Source organism: Ursus maritimus, unplaced genomic scaffold (genome assembly GCF_017311325.1).
Source record: "Ursus maritimus isolate PB19 unplaced genomic scaffold, ASM1731132v1 scaffold_7, whole genome shotgun sequence".
In the NCBI taxonomy this organism is placed as follows: domain Eukaryota; kingdom Metazoa; phylum Chordata; class Mammalia; order Carnivora; family Ursidae; genus Ursus; species Ursus maritimus.
This window is the reverse complement of record NW_024426885.1, coordinates 31,539,095-31,558,234: the sequence shown is the minus strand read 5'-3', so window position 1 is coordinate 31,558,234 and position 19,140 is coordinate 31,539,095. Positions and strand designations below refer to the sequence as shown.

The 19,140-nt window shown below is 41.2% G+C and overlaps 1 protein-coding gene across 8 annotated transcripts in view; it reads left to right on the top strand.

Moving 5' to 3' along the window:
• The window catches only part of ENTPD1 (ectonucleoside triphosphate diphosphohydrolase 1), a 148,763-nt gene that overhangs the window by 87,907 nt on the left and 41,716 nt on the right, over nt 1-19,140 (top strand). The window contains exons 9-15 of one of the 8 annotated variants that reach the window (XR_005833148.1): nt 3,510-3,647; nt 5,955-6,372; nt 11,286-11,380; nt 12,618-12,760; nt 13,442-13,498; nt 13,605-13,686; nt 16,408-17,654. Coding sequence is in view for 2 of the 8 variants with exons in the window: in XM_008700415.2 (XP_008698637.1) it covers nt 3,510-3,647; nt 5,955-6,161 (345 nt within the window). In the remaining 6 variants the exon portion in view is untranslated. Of the gene's footprint in view, nt 1-439; nt 608-3,509; nt 3,648-5,954; nt 8,290-11,285; nt 11,381-12,617; nt 12,761-13,441; nt 13,499-13,604; nt 13,687-16,407; nt 17,655-19,140 lie in introns of those variants that run through there. The other 7 variants (XR_005833150.1, XR_005833149.1, XR_005833147.1 and 4 more) reach the window with 7 other exon arrangements.

Genomic DNA, 19,140 nt, shown 5'->3' with positions numbered 1-19,140 from the left:
TTAACTAGAAATGGATGCTCGTCTCCTTGGCGCTGACAGAGGAAGGAAGGTTGTGCAAGCACTGGAGGCCTGGACTTCTCCCTCCATATTTTGTCTGAGTTAGAACAGGAAGGGATTCATATTTGTCTGAGTTAGAACAGGAAGGAAGAGGATTCAGGGCTTTCCAGAAGAGCCCCTCGAAATGCCTCAGCACTTGACAGTTTGCAAAACACGTGGGGGAGGCTTTTTGCAGCTGGTAGTGATCTGTTGAGCAAGGTGAGCATCGTGGAGCCGAGGCAACTTGAAACAACCCCAGTGTGTGCCTGTGAAGGAGGTAGATTTAAGCTGCTTTTGGAAAAAAAGCCTTCCTTCCTTCCTCCCTTCCTTCCTTCCTTCCTCCTTCCCTCCCTCCCTTCCTCTGTCACTCTCTCTTTCTCTTTTTTTTTTTTTTTTTTTGTAGGCTTCATGCCCAGTGTGGAGCCCAATGCAGGGTCCAAACCCATGACCCTGAGATCAAGACCTGAACTGAAATCAAGAGTCGGACACTTCACTGACTGAGCCACCCAGGTGCCCCTGGGGAAAAAAAATTACTTTTTGTTCAGAGTGAAAGCTATCACATTTTTTCTCCTTAACCTCGTGTTGTTGTTGTTTTTTTTTAATTTCATCAGGTTACATTAGGTTGGCAATGCCTATGGGCAGACCTGTAGGTCTGCTCGGAGAAGCCACATGAGTTGCTGCTCAGAGGTCCTAGAAGTAGATTCATTAAGGCCTGCACCTTAAATCTGAAATCTTTGGCAGGGGGTGGGGGGGAGTTGCAGGGTGAGACCTAGACCCTCACCCAGGGCCTTGGTGTTGAGGTAGGTGTTATGACTCAGGGTTCATTTTTCCCAACTGCATTGTCTGTCCATATGGAATGCTTAGGTATCAAGTGTGCTCTCATAGGGCAACTCTTTTCCTGCTACTCCTGTGTGACTGGAGTTTGAGAATGTCCCTTTTAGATACCTTTGGCCAAAAGAGAACTGACAATTGTTAGACATATATTATGTGCTGAAAAGTGAGCTAGATGCTTTATATATATTATATCATGCTGCCTGCCCCTGCTTTGGCAGGAGAAAAAAAATGCAAACTACACTTACTGATGTCCTCCAAATTCTTGGAGGTGCCCCCAATCCTTGGATCCCTGAGGAGGAGAGGTTAGGAAAGTGAGTGAAAGGGACATTTCATGCTTGTCTTCTGATAGGTTAATTAGAGGGCTTGGTAACCCTCTAATTTTGACAACCAGAATAATCAATTATCCACTCAGAAAATATGTTCACTCAAGATCTCTGGACAGCCCACGAGAACAACAATGTAAGATTCTGTGTATACTACTAACTAGGATTTCTCCATATATTCTGGGTCCTGACATTCAGCCTCATGGACTTTTATCCTTTCTAGAGAAATGCATCCCATTCTTGAAGACTTGCTGTGCCCCTTCATATGGGTAGAGTGGTAAGGAGCAATAGGCCCTAGGAATAGAAGGGAGAAAGGAGAGAGAGGCAGAGAGAGGAATGAGAAATGCAAACCATCCCCCCATTTGGAGAGAACATAGTGTTGAGTCCACAAGCATTAACACAATCAGATCTGGACTTAGGAACCAGATGGATGCCTTTGGCTTCCATATTTTTTGGCTACTATCATAATTAATCCTCAACAGATTAGACTGCATGGCAATGTACATTTTTCCAGGAAGAGGAGGGGTTAGGACTTGTAGAATTCAGGAAAATTAAACCACAATGGCATTCCCACAAGGAATAGGCCAGCTTATAAGGACCTGTGGGTTGCAGCAGTTTCAAGTCTGGCCCAGGTGGATTCTTGGATTTCCATAGCAGTTTTTTGTTTGACGGGCCTGCTGAGACTACACTAAATGGGAGGAGAAGTCTTTCCACGAAGGAAAGAAAGAGTGCAGTTACTGTAAGAAGGGGGTAGGATCCGGATAGGCACTGATGTTACACCAAGGTCTTGGGAGGATGTCCCATGCAGAGGAGTTGATCAAAGAGTAGTTTCTAGGACTGTGAGAGAAAGACAAGTTCCAGGTTGGGTCATTCAGAGAATTCCATCAGAGCAGGCCAAGGCAGGCTAGGTATGGACTTAGCCTTCCAGAGACTGGGGGCTGGCAGAAACCAAGTGAGAAACAGACCCCAGCTAGCAATTAGGGGGTTTAGAGATGGGGTGTTGCTTGGGAAGAGAGAGAAATCTGGGCAAAAGTGGGGTGGTGGTGGTGGGTAGACAGGTAACCAGAAGGTCCTACATATAAAACATTTGGCTTGATTCCTAGTATTTGATATCTGCTTAATAAATGTTAGTTCTCTGTCTGCCGAGGGTGTCCAGAAGGGAATTGCTGTTTCAAGGGCTGAGGAATAGGGCAGCAGACAACTCTGAGCTGAGCTGGCCTGTTGTTCTCTAACTGAGGACCAGAGAGGAGCAGAGCAAGCTGTGGGCATCTGGGCATATGTTTACAACAGGAGGGGAGGTAAGGGTGGGGGTCAGCAGGCAGCCCTTCAATTGCGAGTAGGGTGAGCAAACACACAAAGGACTCAAGAAGACCCCTTTGCATGACTCATAAACAAAAAAAGAGGTCAGGTAAGGGCTGAGGACAGAAGGTGAGATGTTGGCACTGTTAGCAGCCCTGAGCAAAATTCATCCTAAACTGTGTTGTAGAGTTTCTCCAACTTTACTGTGCATGTGATTACCTGGGGATCACATTAAACAGCACATCCTGCATTGGTAGTTCTGGAGTGAGGACTAACAAGCCCCTGGGAGGCACCGACACTGCTAGGCCAGGTATTAAACCGAGAGGCAAGGCTTTTTTTTTTTTTCTTTTAAGATTTTATTTATTTATTTGAGAGAGACAGAAAGAGCATGAGTGGGAGGAGGAGCAGAGGGAGAGGGAGAAGCAGACTCCCCTGAGCACTTGATCCCAGGACCCTGGGATCATGACGTGAGCTGAAGGCAGCCACTTAACCGACTGAGCCACCCAGGCCCCACACGAGTGGCAAGGCTTTTTATGACACACTTTCCTTAACATGCTTAAGATTTTATTTATTTGATGCACTAGTTCCTTCAGAGACTCTGAACTCGGACTCTGGTCAAAAGCATAGAAAAGTCTGATTAAACAGACTGATGGATTTCTTTCATGCAAGATTTTTCAGTTTAAAATGCTGATGTAACTGTGAAACAAGTTTCAGAAGGGGTGAAGAAGTATGCTGAAAGTCTGTGTTTCGGAACCTACTAGATCACGGAAACCACTGTTTTCCTGGAGCACTTGTTACTATCCCACAGAACCCAGGGGAGGAAAAATTTCCTTGAGACCCTAAACTATAGCCCTGCACCCACTGAAGGAGTGCGGCACCACTCCCAGGGCTCTCTGGAGAAGCCGGCTCTCGGGTCTGGCTGAGCTGGGCCTTTCTCCTGTCTTGATCAGCTCTAAGGGTGAAGAGAGCCGTGGGGAGGTGCCTGTTGTACACGTGTGCTATTTCCTTCCCTTCCAGCTGAAGACATATTTTGGTGACGTGAAGGAGAAGTACCTGAGTGAATACTGCTTCTCTGGAGCCTACATCCTCTCTCTCCTTCTGAGTGGCTATCATTTCACAGCTGATTCCTGGAAGAATATTCATTTCATGGGCAAGGTAATTTGGGTACTTCTTGGGTTGTGGGGAGATTGGGTGACTGAGGCAGCTTTGGGCTTGAAAGAGGGAGGAGTCAGCCTGATGTCCAGTTCTACCATTTCACCTCTTACCCAACCTGACATTTTGTGTCAAGCCCTCCTATGCCAACCAGCCAACTGAGGATATCCTATCTAAGGAGAGCTATCTGCATTCTCAGCCTCTCCTTTCTGCTCATATCACAGTGACTAATTCCTTATAAAACAAACAGTGAGATATTAAATGTAACAGTATTTCAGTAGCCTCAGTGATTCTGTTTGCTGACTTCAACATCCATCCTGAAGTCCCCTTCCTTGAATCTGGAAATGATTATTATGGCTTCTCATAAGGGCTGAGGGCCTTGTTGTAGCTTCAAGGCTTACTAATCTGAAAGCTTAGCATAAAGGAGATGAGTGACTGTGAGTGGGGGTCTTTGCTTAAGAAGTCAGGCATAGCGGGCGCCTTCCACAGGCCACCTCAGTGCTGTGCTTTACCATAGCGCCACCTGCAGGTATCCAGGCATAGAGAAACGTTTACATTGACTGATGGGCAACTGCTGTTTGAAAAGTAACAAGAGTGGTGCTTCTCTGCCTTTTAAACGTATACCCACTAATGGCAAAAACAATTAACGCCATTGATTAAATATGAATAAATATCAAGCAAAGCAATACATTGAGGCAGAGGGCTGTAGCAGCCTACAGGATACTATTTTCATTACACTCTTGTCATTACACTTTCATTACACATATTGACCTTGCTAATTCAAATGCAAATCTTTTCCTTGATTTAATTCCTAGTCTTCCTTTCATTTCATCACATCTTTTTGTCTGAAGGATATGTCTATGTCAAATTTGAGAGTAATTTATAGTCTTTGGACTTCAGGGAATGATCTAGTATTTCTAAACCATAGGTGGTAACTTCTCTAACTCTGGACCTTTCCCAAATTATTAATTCCCAGTACTGGTAAGGGTTTAGGGGAGAAGAGCATTTCCACACGGAAACTGGTTGGAATGTAAATTGGCACAACCTTTGGGGAGACTGTTTTGGCAATATGTGCCAAAAGCCTTAAAATATGCATGTCATTTTATCCAACTACTTCATTTCTAGGATTTATAAATAATTGGATAAAGTGAGTAAAAAAAAAACATTGGCAGTTCATGCCAGTGATGATCCTTTGAGACATGAGTTGATGTTTAGAAAGGTATTGTTAAAAAAAAAAAAAAAAAAGAAAGGTATTGTTAAGTGAATAATTCTACATATAACTTTATTCCGGGGCGCCTGGGTGGCTCAGCCGTTAAACTAAGCGTCTGCCTTCGGCTCAGGTCATGATCCCAGGGTCCTGGGATCGAGCCCCACATCAGGCTCCTCTGCTGGAAGCCTGCTTCTCCCTCTCCCACTCCCCCTGCTTGTGTTCCCTCTCTCGCTGTGTCTCTCTGTCAAATAAATAAAATCTTTAAAAAAAAAAAAACCTTTATTCCATATTTTGTAAGGGAAAAAACATGCACAGAGAAGACTGGAAGGACGTGTCACAAAAAGATAATAGCAGTGACTTCTAAGTGGTGAAATATAGCTGGTTTTTATTTTCTTTTTTAGGATTATCTGTATCTCCTAATTTTTCTACCGTGATTATGCACAACTCATGTAATAAAAACATTTTCAAAATTATTTATTATTCACAGACTATCTACATTCCAGTATGTTTTGAGGTGACTGGAAAATACTTCTAGGAAGATGGCAGGGCCAGCGCATGTCTTATCATTTAGGAAGAATCCTTTCTCAACATGTGTACAGTCTGCCAACTTCCTTAAAGTAACACTGACTTGCTGGGGTTATTTCCCAGTCTTCCCTCATTGAATCGTAAGGACGTCCTGGTTACATAAGGATGAGACTCCTGGGCCTGACGTAGGTGTAAGAGAGCAGGGACAATCATTATTCTCTTATCCTTTGCCTGCTTTCTGTCACCTTCCACACCCTTCCCTCCACATTCACTCAAACAACCAGAGGAATGCAAATCTCCAAAGGCTGTTTCAAGTAAGTTCTAGGTAGAGGCAGGAGAATTGGGCAGTTATTCACCAAATTCCTCTGAATTTCAGAAACAGAGCAGTGAGACTCCAAACTCTCCTTCATCACTTGCTTGGGCTCCGTTTTCCCCACAACCGTATTCCCAGTTTAGAATGTAAAAGTAATCCAGTTAGAGAACTGAACCTCCTGGCGCTCGTGTTACGGACAGGATTGCATGAAACTCTTTTCATCTTCAAACCAGAAACAACAGCCTTTCCCCACTGTTTGCAGATCCAGAGCAGCAATGTCGGGTGGACTCTGGGCTACATGCTGAACCTGACCAACATGATCCCCGCTGAGGAGCCGCTGTCCGCACCTCTCTCCCATTCCACCTATGTCTTCCTCATGGTCCTCTTCTCCCTGATCCTGGTTGCAGGGGTCATCGTAGGCCTGTGTTTCTTTTACAAGCCTTCGTATTTCTGGAAAGACGTGGTATAGCAGGAGCAGCTGAAATCTGCTGGCTGGAGTGAGAAAAAACGCTTGCCCAGGGAGCACTTTCCTCCACAGTGGTGTACAAGGTCATCCTTCCTTGCTCACCAAGGCCAGTCTTGACCAGCACGAAGCTTCCTTGGCTTTTGCTGAAGCCTTTCCATGGAAGGTATTCATCACCTCCTGCCTCAAGGACTACTCGGCAGACATCGTCTGTTTTGTGAGTCCTTCCCAACTCCCCTTTTCTCTTTTGTACTCTGTGCTTGTGTAGGTCTTAAAGACCTTTTACCTTTCATAATCTCTGCTTTACAAAAAAAACAATCATGACTTTGTTCCGAAGAACTCATAGTCCTGAGTCCTGCACTGGCAAGTTGCACCGGCTAAAAGAAGATCTCAGGAACTGGTTCAGTTGTTCTCATACAGACCCTTTCTTTCTCCTGATGCCCATTTATTAAGAATGCCATAAAATGCCTTCGGAGAGGGCAGACACACGTCTCATTCCCATCCTGCTGTTTGCACAGGAGAATTTTCTAGACTAGGCAAATATGTGCTAGGGCCAAAGAGTCTTGCAAGAGAATTTATGAGCTTGAATAGTTAATACAATACTCAATCCAATCCAAAATATTCCTCAGTGATGCCAAAATGCTAAAGAGTGGGACCCCCCCAGAACAGAGATTTTTTAAAAAGCTGATATAACATATAGGCATTCAGCTATTAGGACATACGACATGGTAGGTATACATGTCAGGAAGAAAAATACAATTACAGTGAAGAGTTTGGAAAATGCATCCTTCAATGCATCTACTGGGGTTTTATTTTTATTGTAGTAATACATATAACATAAAGTCCACCATTTTAATGTGTACAATTCGGTGGCATTTCGCATATTCGTAATGTTGTGCAACCATCACCACTAATTCCAGAATATTTTCCCCACCAAGAAATTAGCTGGAGACAAGACCATCCCTGGGTAGGTTCAAACCACCAACCTTTCAGTTAACAGCCAAATATGCTAATCAGTTGTACCACAAAGATGCCATTGAGTTTTAAAGCCATGCCGTACCTTTTTGTCCCAGGGTTTAATGCAGTAAGAGAGCTGCAACACACCTTTCCACTGTCATGGTATTTGCTCATCAAAGTGTGCCAGGAACCAGATCTGCAAGTGTGGTTGCCACCCCTGTCACACAAGTATGGGCTCTATTTACTTATTCCATGGACTATTTTGTGGGAGAAGCAGCAGCTATGGACCTTGTCACAGAAACATGAAGAGACCCCATACGTTCTTCCTTTAATGACTGCTGTGGGCAGGTACAGTGGTGTGTTACTCTGAAGTTGTCCCGAGCTCCCCACCTCTGGATCTGGGGACTGACTGCTGAGCTGACTGATGCAGGGTGGGGCTGGCGTGAGGAAGGAAAAGCTCTCCCACAAACTGGAAGCCAAATGTCTTTATATCTCTTTTTACAACATCCAGGTGAATACAAGCTTATAAAGCTGTGGACAGGAACTTCTCTTCTGCTACTCATAATTGAACTTGTTGTACTTCGAGTAGGAATGAGAAGCCAAGTTTGAACATGTTTAAACTCTACTAGTGCTAGTGGTTATATTGTTACACTTAGTATTTATTGAGCATCTGTTGTGTCCCATGCTCTGCTCAAGTGCGTTACATTCATTTTCTCACTTAATCCTTGCAACAGTCTGAAGGGAGCTACCACCACTCCCACTTCACAGAACCAGAAACTGAGGCTCAGAGAGGTTAAGTCACTTGCCCAAGTGGCTGACCTAAAAGCCTGCAATGCACTTAGCCATAATTTTCTTTCCCAAATATACTAGACTGTCTCCTTGTAACTTCTAAGCACACACTTAACTCTGTATGAATACAGGGCTGATGGGCATGGGAGAGAGGGAAGGAGACAGATGACCTGTGCCCTGATGGTCTTGTGATTTAGTATTGCTCTAAGTCCACAAAGGCTGTCATGGCAACACTGATCTTCTGTTCACGTACTTTGCATGGTAACATACATGGCGTATGATGCTAATCAAGGATTCCCCATATTCCTGGCTTCCTTATTACAGTGCTTGCTCCCTGCACAGCAATTCTGCATCAAATAAAAATGAAAATAAAAGGTCATAAAAGAGAGCCAGCAGCAGCTCCTTTCTTCCTTATGTCTACATACACGAAGCACTGTCATGGACATTCTCTATTCTGATTCTAAAAAAAACCCATGAGGTGTAAGTACTATTTCCATTTTATAAATAAGGGTCACACAAACTAGTAGATGGGAGAGCGGATATGCAAATTCATGTCTTCTGCCCCAAGTTTATTGTTTTGTCTTTTCTGAACACTGCCCCTCAGAAAGCTGGAATTAGAATTCACCAGTTTCCTTCAATAAACTGAACTCTTTTCTTATTCCATTTCTGCCTTGCAGCCTGGGTTCAAAAAAAAAAAAATCCATTAAGGTATTTGGGAGTCACTTAAGTCTCGGCTCATGGAAATGATCAGCTGATACAACTCAATCTCATTTCCACTGGAGGGAAACATGGTTTTGTGGCAGATTCAGGAACCTGCTTTGGGCCATTCTAGATGAGAAGGGCCAAATGAAATGGGTCACTGTCAACTGACTTTAATATTGAATTGGCCACTGGTTATAAATGATTACCATTCCTTCCTGGCCATCCAACTAAACTTGGTTCCACCATTCCTTTAGAAGGTGGGAAACTTTTTTCTATGAACTTGTAAGGGGAAAATATCAGAAATAGTTACTTCTATAGACAAAAGAATGAAGTTACCTAAGTAGGCTGTGTGTGTGTGTGTATGTGTGTGTGTGTGTGTGTGTGTGTGTGTGTGTGAGAGACAGATATAAAATTTTCACCTTACTCAATTCCTAAATTAATAAGAAATACGAAATGCAATATAAATAAAAGTTTTTAAAAGTATACTTCATTCTGGGATGCCTGGGTGGCTCAGTCAGTTAAGCATCTGCCTACAGCTCAGGTCATGATCTCAGGGTCCTGCGATCAAGCCCTGCATCAGGCTGAGTCTGCTTCTCCCTCTCCCTCTGCCCCTCCTCACCCAGCTCATGCTCCCTTTCTCTCGCTTACTCTCTCTCAAGTAAATAAAATCTTTTTTAAAAAAAGTATACTTCATTCTAATGTTGTATCAGTCAACAAGTAAGAGAGGGTGCAATCAAAACAGAGAGCTAAGAAGAGTTTAAGAAAGGGACTGTATCCAAGGTATTATCATTTTAACATGTCGTTTACATAAAAACTATTAATATTTTCTCATATTCAGTTTTGAAACCTGTTGTATGTACTGCAGTTGCAGCACATCTTAATCAGGACTAGCTACATTTCAAGTGATGGAGAGCTGTGTATGACTAGTCACTGCTACATCGGACAGCACATGTCTAAAAATACATTCAAAGCTAAAAAGACACAGGCAATACTTTGTCTTTCTATTGAGGGGAATTTTTTTTTAATTTTAATTTTTTTTATTATGCTATGTTAGTCACCATACAGTACATCATTAGTTTTTGATGTAGTGCTCCATGATTCATTGTTTGCATATAACACCCAGTGCTCCATGCAATATGTGCCCTCCTTAATACCCATCACCGGGCGAGCCCATCCCCCCACCTCCCTCCCCTCTAAAACCCTCCGTTTGTTTCCCAGAGTCCACAGTCTCTCGTGGTTCATTCCCCCTTCTGTTTACCGCCCCCTTCATTCTTCCCTTCCTTCTCCTACTGATCTCCCTGCTATTCCTTATGTTCCACAAATGAGTGAAACTATATAATTGTCTAAAATCACAAGGACGTGCTGTTCTGATTTATTTTTTAAGATTTTATTTTTTTGACAGAGAGGGAGAGAGAGAGCACAAGCAGGGGAAGCAGCAGAGGGAGAGGGAGAAGCAGCCTCCCTGCTGAGCAGGGAAATTTTTTTAAAAACAGCTATAGATACTATAATGTCTGCTTGTCCCTCTTCCTCTGCTCCCTCTCTTTCCCTCCCTCCCTCTCTCTCTCTCTCTCTCAAATAGATAAATAAATAAATAAAATCTTAAAAAAATAAAAAGGCTTTATCACATTGCTCCCTAGCTAAAATTGCCAGTGGCTTTCCATTGCCTACAAAATAAGGTCAAACTCTCCAACAGACATTCAAGTTTTTTGAACCGTGCCTATAAGCTCTCTCCAGGCTTACATCCCACTCCGCCCCTCTGATGTCACCCACACTCCAGACAGGGTAGACTGCTGCTTCACCCAACACTGTTCAGGTTATTTGCTCAACTTAGAATACCTTTGCCCCACTCTACCTTCAAAGCTCAGCTCAAATGCCTGCAGTGAAGCCTTGTTCACATCTCCAAGTCAGAATAAACTGCTGTTTCCCTGTGCTACTGCCGCCCTTTGCCTAGGCCTGCATTAGACCTCAGACCTCTCTATTCTGTGTCTGGCTTAAGCTCCTCAGAGAAAGCTAAGTGACTTATTTCTTTCTGAAAAATTGGCCTCAGGGGTGTTTTAGCAGGAACCAAGGTAATAGTCCTACTTAATCTCCCTCTCCACTGCAGGAAGGCTCATCCATACCATAATTTCTGCTTCCGTATACTTATTTTCATTATCTTTTGACGTGACTGTATCTTCCTCCAGCTTTTCAGGACTAGCTCAACTCCTGGTTCTTCAATGACACCTCCTTGCATTACCTACATAGAACGTTTCCTTCTTGGACCACGCATTTAGTTTCTGTATGGCTCACCACATAGCACTTGATTACACATATTATTTAAGTAGAATTTTAGGGATCAGAATATACCTTGAAAGGTCATGCTTATCGGAGCCCCTGGGTGGCTCAGTGGGTTAAGCATCTGCCTTTGGCTCAGGCCATGATCTCAGGGTCCTGGGATCGAGCCCCACATTGGGGCCACCTGCTCAGCGGGGAGTCTGCTTCTCCCTCTCCCACTGCTCCTCCCCCCACCCCGCTCGTGTGCTCTCTCTCAAATAAATAAAATATTCTTAAAAGGTCATGCTTACCAAAATTTAATGTGTATATAACTGACCCAGGAATCTTGTTGAAATAGAAATTAATTTTAATTAATAAAAGATGATTCAGTAGGTCTGGGGTGAGGCTGAGGCTCTACATTTCCAACAGGCTGCCTGGTAATGCCGGTGCTGCTGTCCAAACTTTGAGTATCAAACACCTAGACTACTTCCGCATCCCATGGACTTCCTTTCGGGGGCCCTCAGGTAAGTGGTCATCTGCCTGACTGCCATCCGTCATTTGGCAGCCTGTTCCAGTGGCCAGCTCAAGGGCAATTTACAAAGCTTCCTCTTTCTCTTATACAACATTCTTCAAGGGTTGCTGTTCTTGTCAGTTTTCTGTGCCTCGGCAGATTTCTGTCTGCCTTCCCTTCTGCCTTTGGGGAGCCACTGCCTAGCACTCAGCGAAGACCCAGTGTGCCTCAGAGGGATTTCTCCCAGCTCTTCTGCCAGTGTATTACCCCTGTGCTTCTGGCAGAAACGCATGGGAAAGAGCTGGTAGGTGATCCACAATGCAGGCCTACGTGGAAACTTTAAAAATGCTATGAAGTTCAGGTCTTTTCTTATTCCTGTCTATGATGAATTTTTTTTTTTTTTTGGCATGGGAATTCAAATTTTATTTTTTTATTTTTTATTATGTTATGTTAGTCCATATGGTACTTCATTAGTTTTTGATGTAGTGTTCCATGCTTCATTGTTTGCATATAACACCCAGCGCTCATTGTAATACACGCCCTCCTTAATACCTATTACCCGGCTAGCCCATCCCCCAACCCCCCTCCCCTCTGAAACCCTCAGTTTGTTTCCTGTAGTCCATATATGATGGATTTTTCCTGTCACTACCAGGGATAAAGAGTTATTGACTTAAAAATTTAGTTCTGATGGGTTTTTGAACTCTATAATTTTGTAGCTTAACCAACTAGGTGAAAGCTATAATCTCTTGCTATATGCACACAATAATTACTTGTAAAAGGAATAAAAAAACCATAAGGAAATTATTTTTTATAAAGTTTGCTACCAGAAATGCAATTCATTAGCATATATAACTAAAAATAGAGCCTCAATAAATCAAATTTCCCATTCTGAAAAAGCAATAATTATATATATTCCACATTATAGTTTCCTTATATTTATAAACTCATGAAAAATTGAAAGCTGTAGATGGCTAATTTTATAATAACATAGGTTGCCTTTTGACATACAACTTATTTTATTTTGAGATGATTTTTGGCCCAGTAATAATGCAAAGGGGGCAAATATAGATAAGTAGTGGGCAGTTTTTAAAGTGAACTACTCAGCAGTAATTGCAGTTTTTTCTAGTGTAAGTCGTAATGGTCTCTCTCTAGCTCTGCAACTGACAGGCATACTATAATTATAATCAGTAGCTCAAAAATATGACCTTTTGTGCTGTTCCGTATCTCTTGGATTTCTGCCTCCATAATAGTCAACTGAACCATCTTGTTGGAATACACACGAAGATGGAAGTTCTTGTGAAGAATATGCTGCCAGTCTGCTCTGTCTCCTGAAGTTAAATCCATGTGAAGAATGTATTCTTCGATTATCTTCTGCATACACCAGTCTAATAATGTAACAGAAACAGTTATTTTTAATTTTTTATTATTATAGTTTTCAAACATAAACAACAGTAGGATAATACACATCTATGTGCCCATTATAGAACTTCATTCGACACTTGTCATCATTTTGCCAGTGTTGCAGAAACAAGTGTTAATTCTAATCATAAAGCAGGATTCAAACTTTACGGGGGGCACTGTGCTAAAAAAAAAAGTGAGTGTACCCTTTTACCAACAGTCAAATGGTGAAGGGGGACAGAATCCCCTTTTTTTTACTGCAATGCAGTAAAAGTAAACAGAGGGCTCGGGTCCTTAACTGCATGGAAGAATGCATCTCACATGAAAGGAGGTAGGCCCCTCTTCACCCTGCAGAGAGAATTAGGGCCACAGCAGCTATATTTGTCTGTTCCTTTTTATATTATGACGTTAGATTAGCAGAATCATTTGGTATAGCAGCAAATCAGTGGGTTATGTAACTTATAGATGGTCTCTGTTAAGAGTATTTGGCACCGAGAAGCTGAAGGCTAATGACTCACCTGTTTTAAATTGTAATTTTTGCTTTTCATATATGTTTAAACCTAAAATCTTTCAACTAACCTCTACTAAAATATACAATTGTGGGATAATTGCAGATTTTTCATGTAAATATTTGATAGTGTCTGTAAAGAACACTTTATTTTTTCTCCTACTACAGTCCCTTCTTCTCCAAGTTGCTAATATGCTGTATTATACTTGGGCCTGTCAGTAGTGGGTAAGTTGAAAGGAAGAGGGCAGGAGGAATCCTGTCTTGGCTGTCATCTGCCCTTTTTTCCCCTCAAACCAAGGCCACTTTTGGTCTATCTCAATTTTTCTTATAGGTATCTCCATTAGATCAGAATACCTTTGAGCCAATTTAATCCTGTCAATAGCTGAAGAAGTTAGTAAATTAAGAAAAACAAGGTAATTTAAAACAAAAACTCCAATCTGATTTCTATTGAGTAGTTCAATATAAATCAGTATGAAATATCCTTTTATACTGAAGCTTCTGTTCTTTCACTTAAGATGCTTATAATCCTGACCCCAAATTTGGTCCTGAGTGACAAGACAGGAGAAAAAGCAAGCCAAACAAAGACCTTTTCTTTTACATGGCCTCTCTTGAATACTATAACTCTCCTAACCCAGAGCATCATCAGTAATAGAGAAGCTGTCCTAAGGGGAATAAGAGATTTTTATTGACCAATCTTGTCTTTTATCTTGTCCAACGGAAAACAGTGGGCTGGGGTTAGGTGTAGACTTATAACCATGGAATAGAGTGAAGTTATTATAAAGGAAATGAAACAAATTTCTAGCTTAACTGGTACCAACTAGTAGCCACTCGTAACCCAGGTGCAGATGAACTAATTAATTGGTCTTGCAATCCCCAAACCACAAGGGAGAAGTGACAGTCATTTCCAGAGGCAGTGGCCGGGATCTGCAGAGGTGGTATATAAACCCTGCATACACGTGGATTCATGACATGCGTGTTTTCTAACGTGTTGATATGTCACTGGTAACAATCAGGGATAGGACTGAAAAGGATGGTTTCGCGGCTAAATCAGTATTTGCCTCTGACTGCTGCCTCTGCAGCTCTCAGTGCCACAGGCCCTGTGATTTGAGAAACAAAGGCAGGTGAGATGTTGGGAGAAAAGGTAGAAGAGAAAAAAAGAAAAGCTTCTAAAGAAAACCAGGATAGCCCATAGCCCACAGGTAAAAATTCACATCTCTCCAGGTATGTATAGAATAATGTTGTACAACTGGAGGAAACATTCTGAATTAAAAAGGAAGGCACATAATAACTTTCTACTCCATCTCCTTTCTCAAAATTTTCCCTCTTCTATGGTCTTATTCTCTATCCCAGCACACTGCTCTCTTTTCCTGGCTTGGCTTTTTATTTATTTATTTATTTATTTATTTATTTATTTATTTATTTTAGAGACAGCCAGCGAGAGAGGGAACACAAGCAGGGGGAGTGGGAGAGGAAGAAGCAGGCTCCTAGCAGAGAAGCCTGATGTGGGACTCGATCCCAGAATGCTGGGATCACACCCTAAGCCGGAGGCAGATGCTTAACGACTGCGCCACCCAGGCGCCCCTTGGCTTTTTATTTCTATACCTTTTTCTATCCTTTCTTATCTTGTTCTTTCCCTTTCGGATGTCAGGGTTCCCCTCTCTCCTTCCTGTCTTGCACTTCAGTTTCACTGTAGACCCTGCTCTCCTGACGGCACCGAGAGACAATTACTGCATGGCAGAGAAAGGACTACTGGCGTGTGTATATCAAAAAATAATTTGTAGGGGCGCCTGGGTGGCTTAGCTGTTAAGCGTCTGCCTTCGGCTCAGGTCATAATCCCAGGGTCCTGGGATTGAGCCCCACATGGAGCTCCCTGCTCAGCGGGAGTGCTCACACTCCCCTTGCTTGTGTTCCCTCTCTTGCTGTCTCTGTCAAATAAATAAATCTTAAAAAAAAAATAATAATTTGTAGCGAAGAAAGAAAAAAAAGACAAACCAAAAAAAAAACAAAACAAACTGATGTTACCAGAGAGGAGGTGGGTGGGGGATGAGTGAAATCGGTGATGGGGATTAAAAGTACTAAACTTACCCTGATGGGCACTGAGTAATATATAGAATTGCTGAATCACTTTGTTGTACACCTGAAACTAATTTAACACTGTATGTTAACCATACTGGCATTAAAATTAAAGAAAAAATTTGTAGCACATCTAAAAGGAATACAGTTGACCCATGAACAATTTGGAGGTTAGGGGTGCCGATTCCTGGGTAGTTGAAAATGCCTGTATAACTTTTGATTCCCCCAAAACTTAACTACTAACAGCCTGTTGTTTACCAGAAGCCTTACTGGTAACATAAACAGTTGATTAACATGTGGTCCTATGCTATATGTGTTATATACTGTATTCTTACAATAAGCTGGAGAAAAGAAAATGTTATTCAAAAATTAGAGAAAATACACTTAAAGTACCGTATTGTAAAACATCCACACGTAAGTGAACCCACACAGCTTAAATCCATGTTGTTCAAGGATCGACTATATCTTTAAAAATCCTTATCTAAAAGTCATGGTATTTCCGTGAAAAATCTGTATCTGATTTTTTTTTTTTTACTATTAGCTTACAGTGAAGGGTTAAACCATTTAAATCTAATTTGTATACTTACTGTAATCTTGGGAAATAAAGGTAAATTTATAATTCACAGCATGAGAAATAAACCTTGATTATAAATTGAATCCATACAAGAATAAATCTGAATTTTTGCTTTGGGTGATAATTTATACCACTTTTTTACAAATACCTAATTTGAAAGAAGTCTGTGTGTTTTGTTGGAGTCAAGTACTACTCCTTACTGTGCAAAACAAAATGACTCACTTATCTAAATGCCAATCAGGATTTATGTTATCAGGAAGTGGGGAGTCCCGAAAAGATCGTGGTCTTTGTAAGGATGTTTCCTGTTCAAAATCCAAGTCTTCCGATAGAATCTGTTCTTGTGGATCGTTAGGTGGGTGGTTACAGGAAGGTATTTGCCATGGTCCTGTTCCACTGTTGAAATCAAAATTTCTTAACTGCATTTGTTTTTGAAACTTTGGGAAAGGTGGTAGTCTTTGTCCATGACCTCTTTTAACGTATTTTTTAGATAACATTTTCTCTGAGAAGTCACCGTTGGAGTGGTCATGTAGAGACCCTTGCGTGTGCTCTGATACTCCATCGCTGTATTCTACATCTTCACAGTTCATTTCGTCATGAAAACAGTCCTGGTGGAAACGTTTTTGCCTTTGAAAACCACCACCTCTATTGAAAAAATGAGAACTTTGTACAAGTAACCGGTCCTGAAAATCACCATGAAGTGGGTACTCATGGTGGTTATAGAAAAGTCGTCGTTTTTGTCCCCAGCTTCTGTTAATAAAACCAAAATCTTTTTTTGGAAATTGTTCCCAGCAGTTACTATAGGCCTGATGATTCTGAATGGAATGTCTCCTTTGTCTAGCAACTTTGCTAACAAAATCAGAATCATCTCCAGCATCTGGTTCATGGCAGTCACTGTGAGGCTGGTGATCATGAAATGGTCTCGGTCTGGTTCCATGTATCTTGTTATTGAAATCTGTCTCCTCTTGGGAGACATCAAAACACTGGTGATTAGCAAAGAATGAACATCTTGGTCCTGGTCCTTTGTTACCCAAATCCCAATTTCTCAGATGTCTCTCTTCTGTCATGCTGTCGTTGCACTGGTGTTTATAAAAATCCCCATGTCTCTGGGCAGGTCCATTGTTGACATAATCATAATCCTTTATCTCTACATCATTTCGAGGGTGCTGGTCATTAAGAAACCTTGCCCTTTTCCCAGTCCTGCTGGGGGGAAAATACACTATAAATCCAAAGTATTTGAAAAATAAAGGATAAATCCTATGCCATTAGCAAAATTTCCCTTTGTTCATCTCAACAGGACATAAATCGTTGTGATGTACTCTGAACTGAATTGTGCCAAATTTTCATTTTTCTCCTTTGTGCTGATGAGCCCCAAACTCTCTCCTGCAACTAACTTGTAAATTTCCATACAAAAGTGTTGGTGTTAAATTTTAATTTTTTCCCCTAAAAACTAGAGCACAACACATTCCACAGCATCTTTTCATTTGGAGGAATGTCATAACCAGATCACTTTTATCATAACCTATGTGACAGGTTAAAGAAGTAATCTTACAAATATGGCTGATGACATGCTGGATTATTGTACTGACTTCATGTCAGAAGAAGTAAAAGACATATATTGATTTTTGTATAATTAGTCCTAAGAACTATTAATGGAGCTTACAATATAAATAATACATTTTGGTTATTTCCAGTTTTTTACTTTTATAAATAAAGCTGCTATGAGCATTCATGTCATTTCTGTGTGAACAAGTTTTCAGTTCTCTGGGATAAATGCTCAAGAGTGCAAATGCTGCGTTGTATGCTAATTCCATTTATACCCCCCCACACACACATATGTAGATTCGTAAGTCACAGAAGATATTCTAGTACCATTTGATAACCTTAATCCACTTTCTGACATATTGGTAGAATAAATACAAATTATTACTTAGAATCATAGCATTTTAAATTTTGAAGGGATCATAGAGATTACCTAGTTCAATATTTGCCAAACAGCTTGGAGAACATTAGTCTCCCATACCATGTTAATGCTTGTTCTGTCAGGGGGGAAAAGCAGTTTTGTGCTTGACTAAGTTAGGAAAATGCTGGGTTTGATAAAATTTAATAAATTTCTTTACTTCGGGAATTCTAAGGGCTTTTAATAAGCTGGTGTTCGTGGTGACGACAGCTTGCATTTCCAAAATTTATTTGACTTAATACTTTTTATTCCTGTAAAACTACTAATACCTCATAAAATATTAGTTTCATATGTCCTTAGAATACGACTTAAGAAAAGCTAACTGATCTTGTCCACTGATTTATGTTACAAATTAAACAGCACTGGCCTGAAAAGGTTATGTCACTGGCTCTATGTTACCTACAATTTATAAGTGGCAGAATCAAGATTTGAATGCAGACTTCCTGATTGCCAATCCTGTGGATTTTTCTCCCTGCTCAACCATTATTAACATGTATCTAAACTTTCATAAAATATTCATCTACAATTATGTTACTTTTACCCATGAAAGTCTTCATTTGGTGACCAATCTCCAGATTCTTCCATAGAATTAGATGGGGGATTTGCATCTTCATCAGAATCCCAGACATCCATTCCAAGATTACTAGACGGAAAATATCAATAAAAAAATTTAAAATTCTATCAGAAACAAGGTCATATGTTTTTAGACACACAAGCTGAGCACAAAATAAGGAAGAAAAATATCTGCACACCATTTGCATCTTGGAAAAATCTGTGGATATTTTGCCATTTTGCCTTAGTGAAAAGAATAAAGCTTAAGAACCATGAGTAGAGGTCATCAGTTGAGCAAGATTTTAGGATATTAGGAGTTTCAACTTTGAGGATGTAAACAGTATCTCCTGTGGCCAAGAGATCACAAAAATTAAGGGCTTCAGGCATAGGCACTGTGAGGAAGGGTTAATGGAAGAGATAAAGTGGGAGTGGGAATAAGGTCAGGAGTACTAAAGTACTAGACATCAGACTTCCCTAACTCTCCTCTTCCGTATACCTCCTCTGATTACCTAGACTTCCACTATCTGAAATTACCTTATTTGCTAATGCCTTTCTCCAGCACCATGCATCCAGTCACTGACTCTTCCATTCAGCAAATATTTGTTAGGTACCCAAATGTGCCAGGCACTGTTCAAACACATAGAGATATGGTAATGATCAAATCAGGCAAGTCCCTGCTCTCAAAGGAGAGACAGATCATAAGCAAGTACA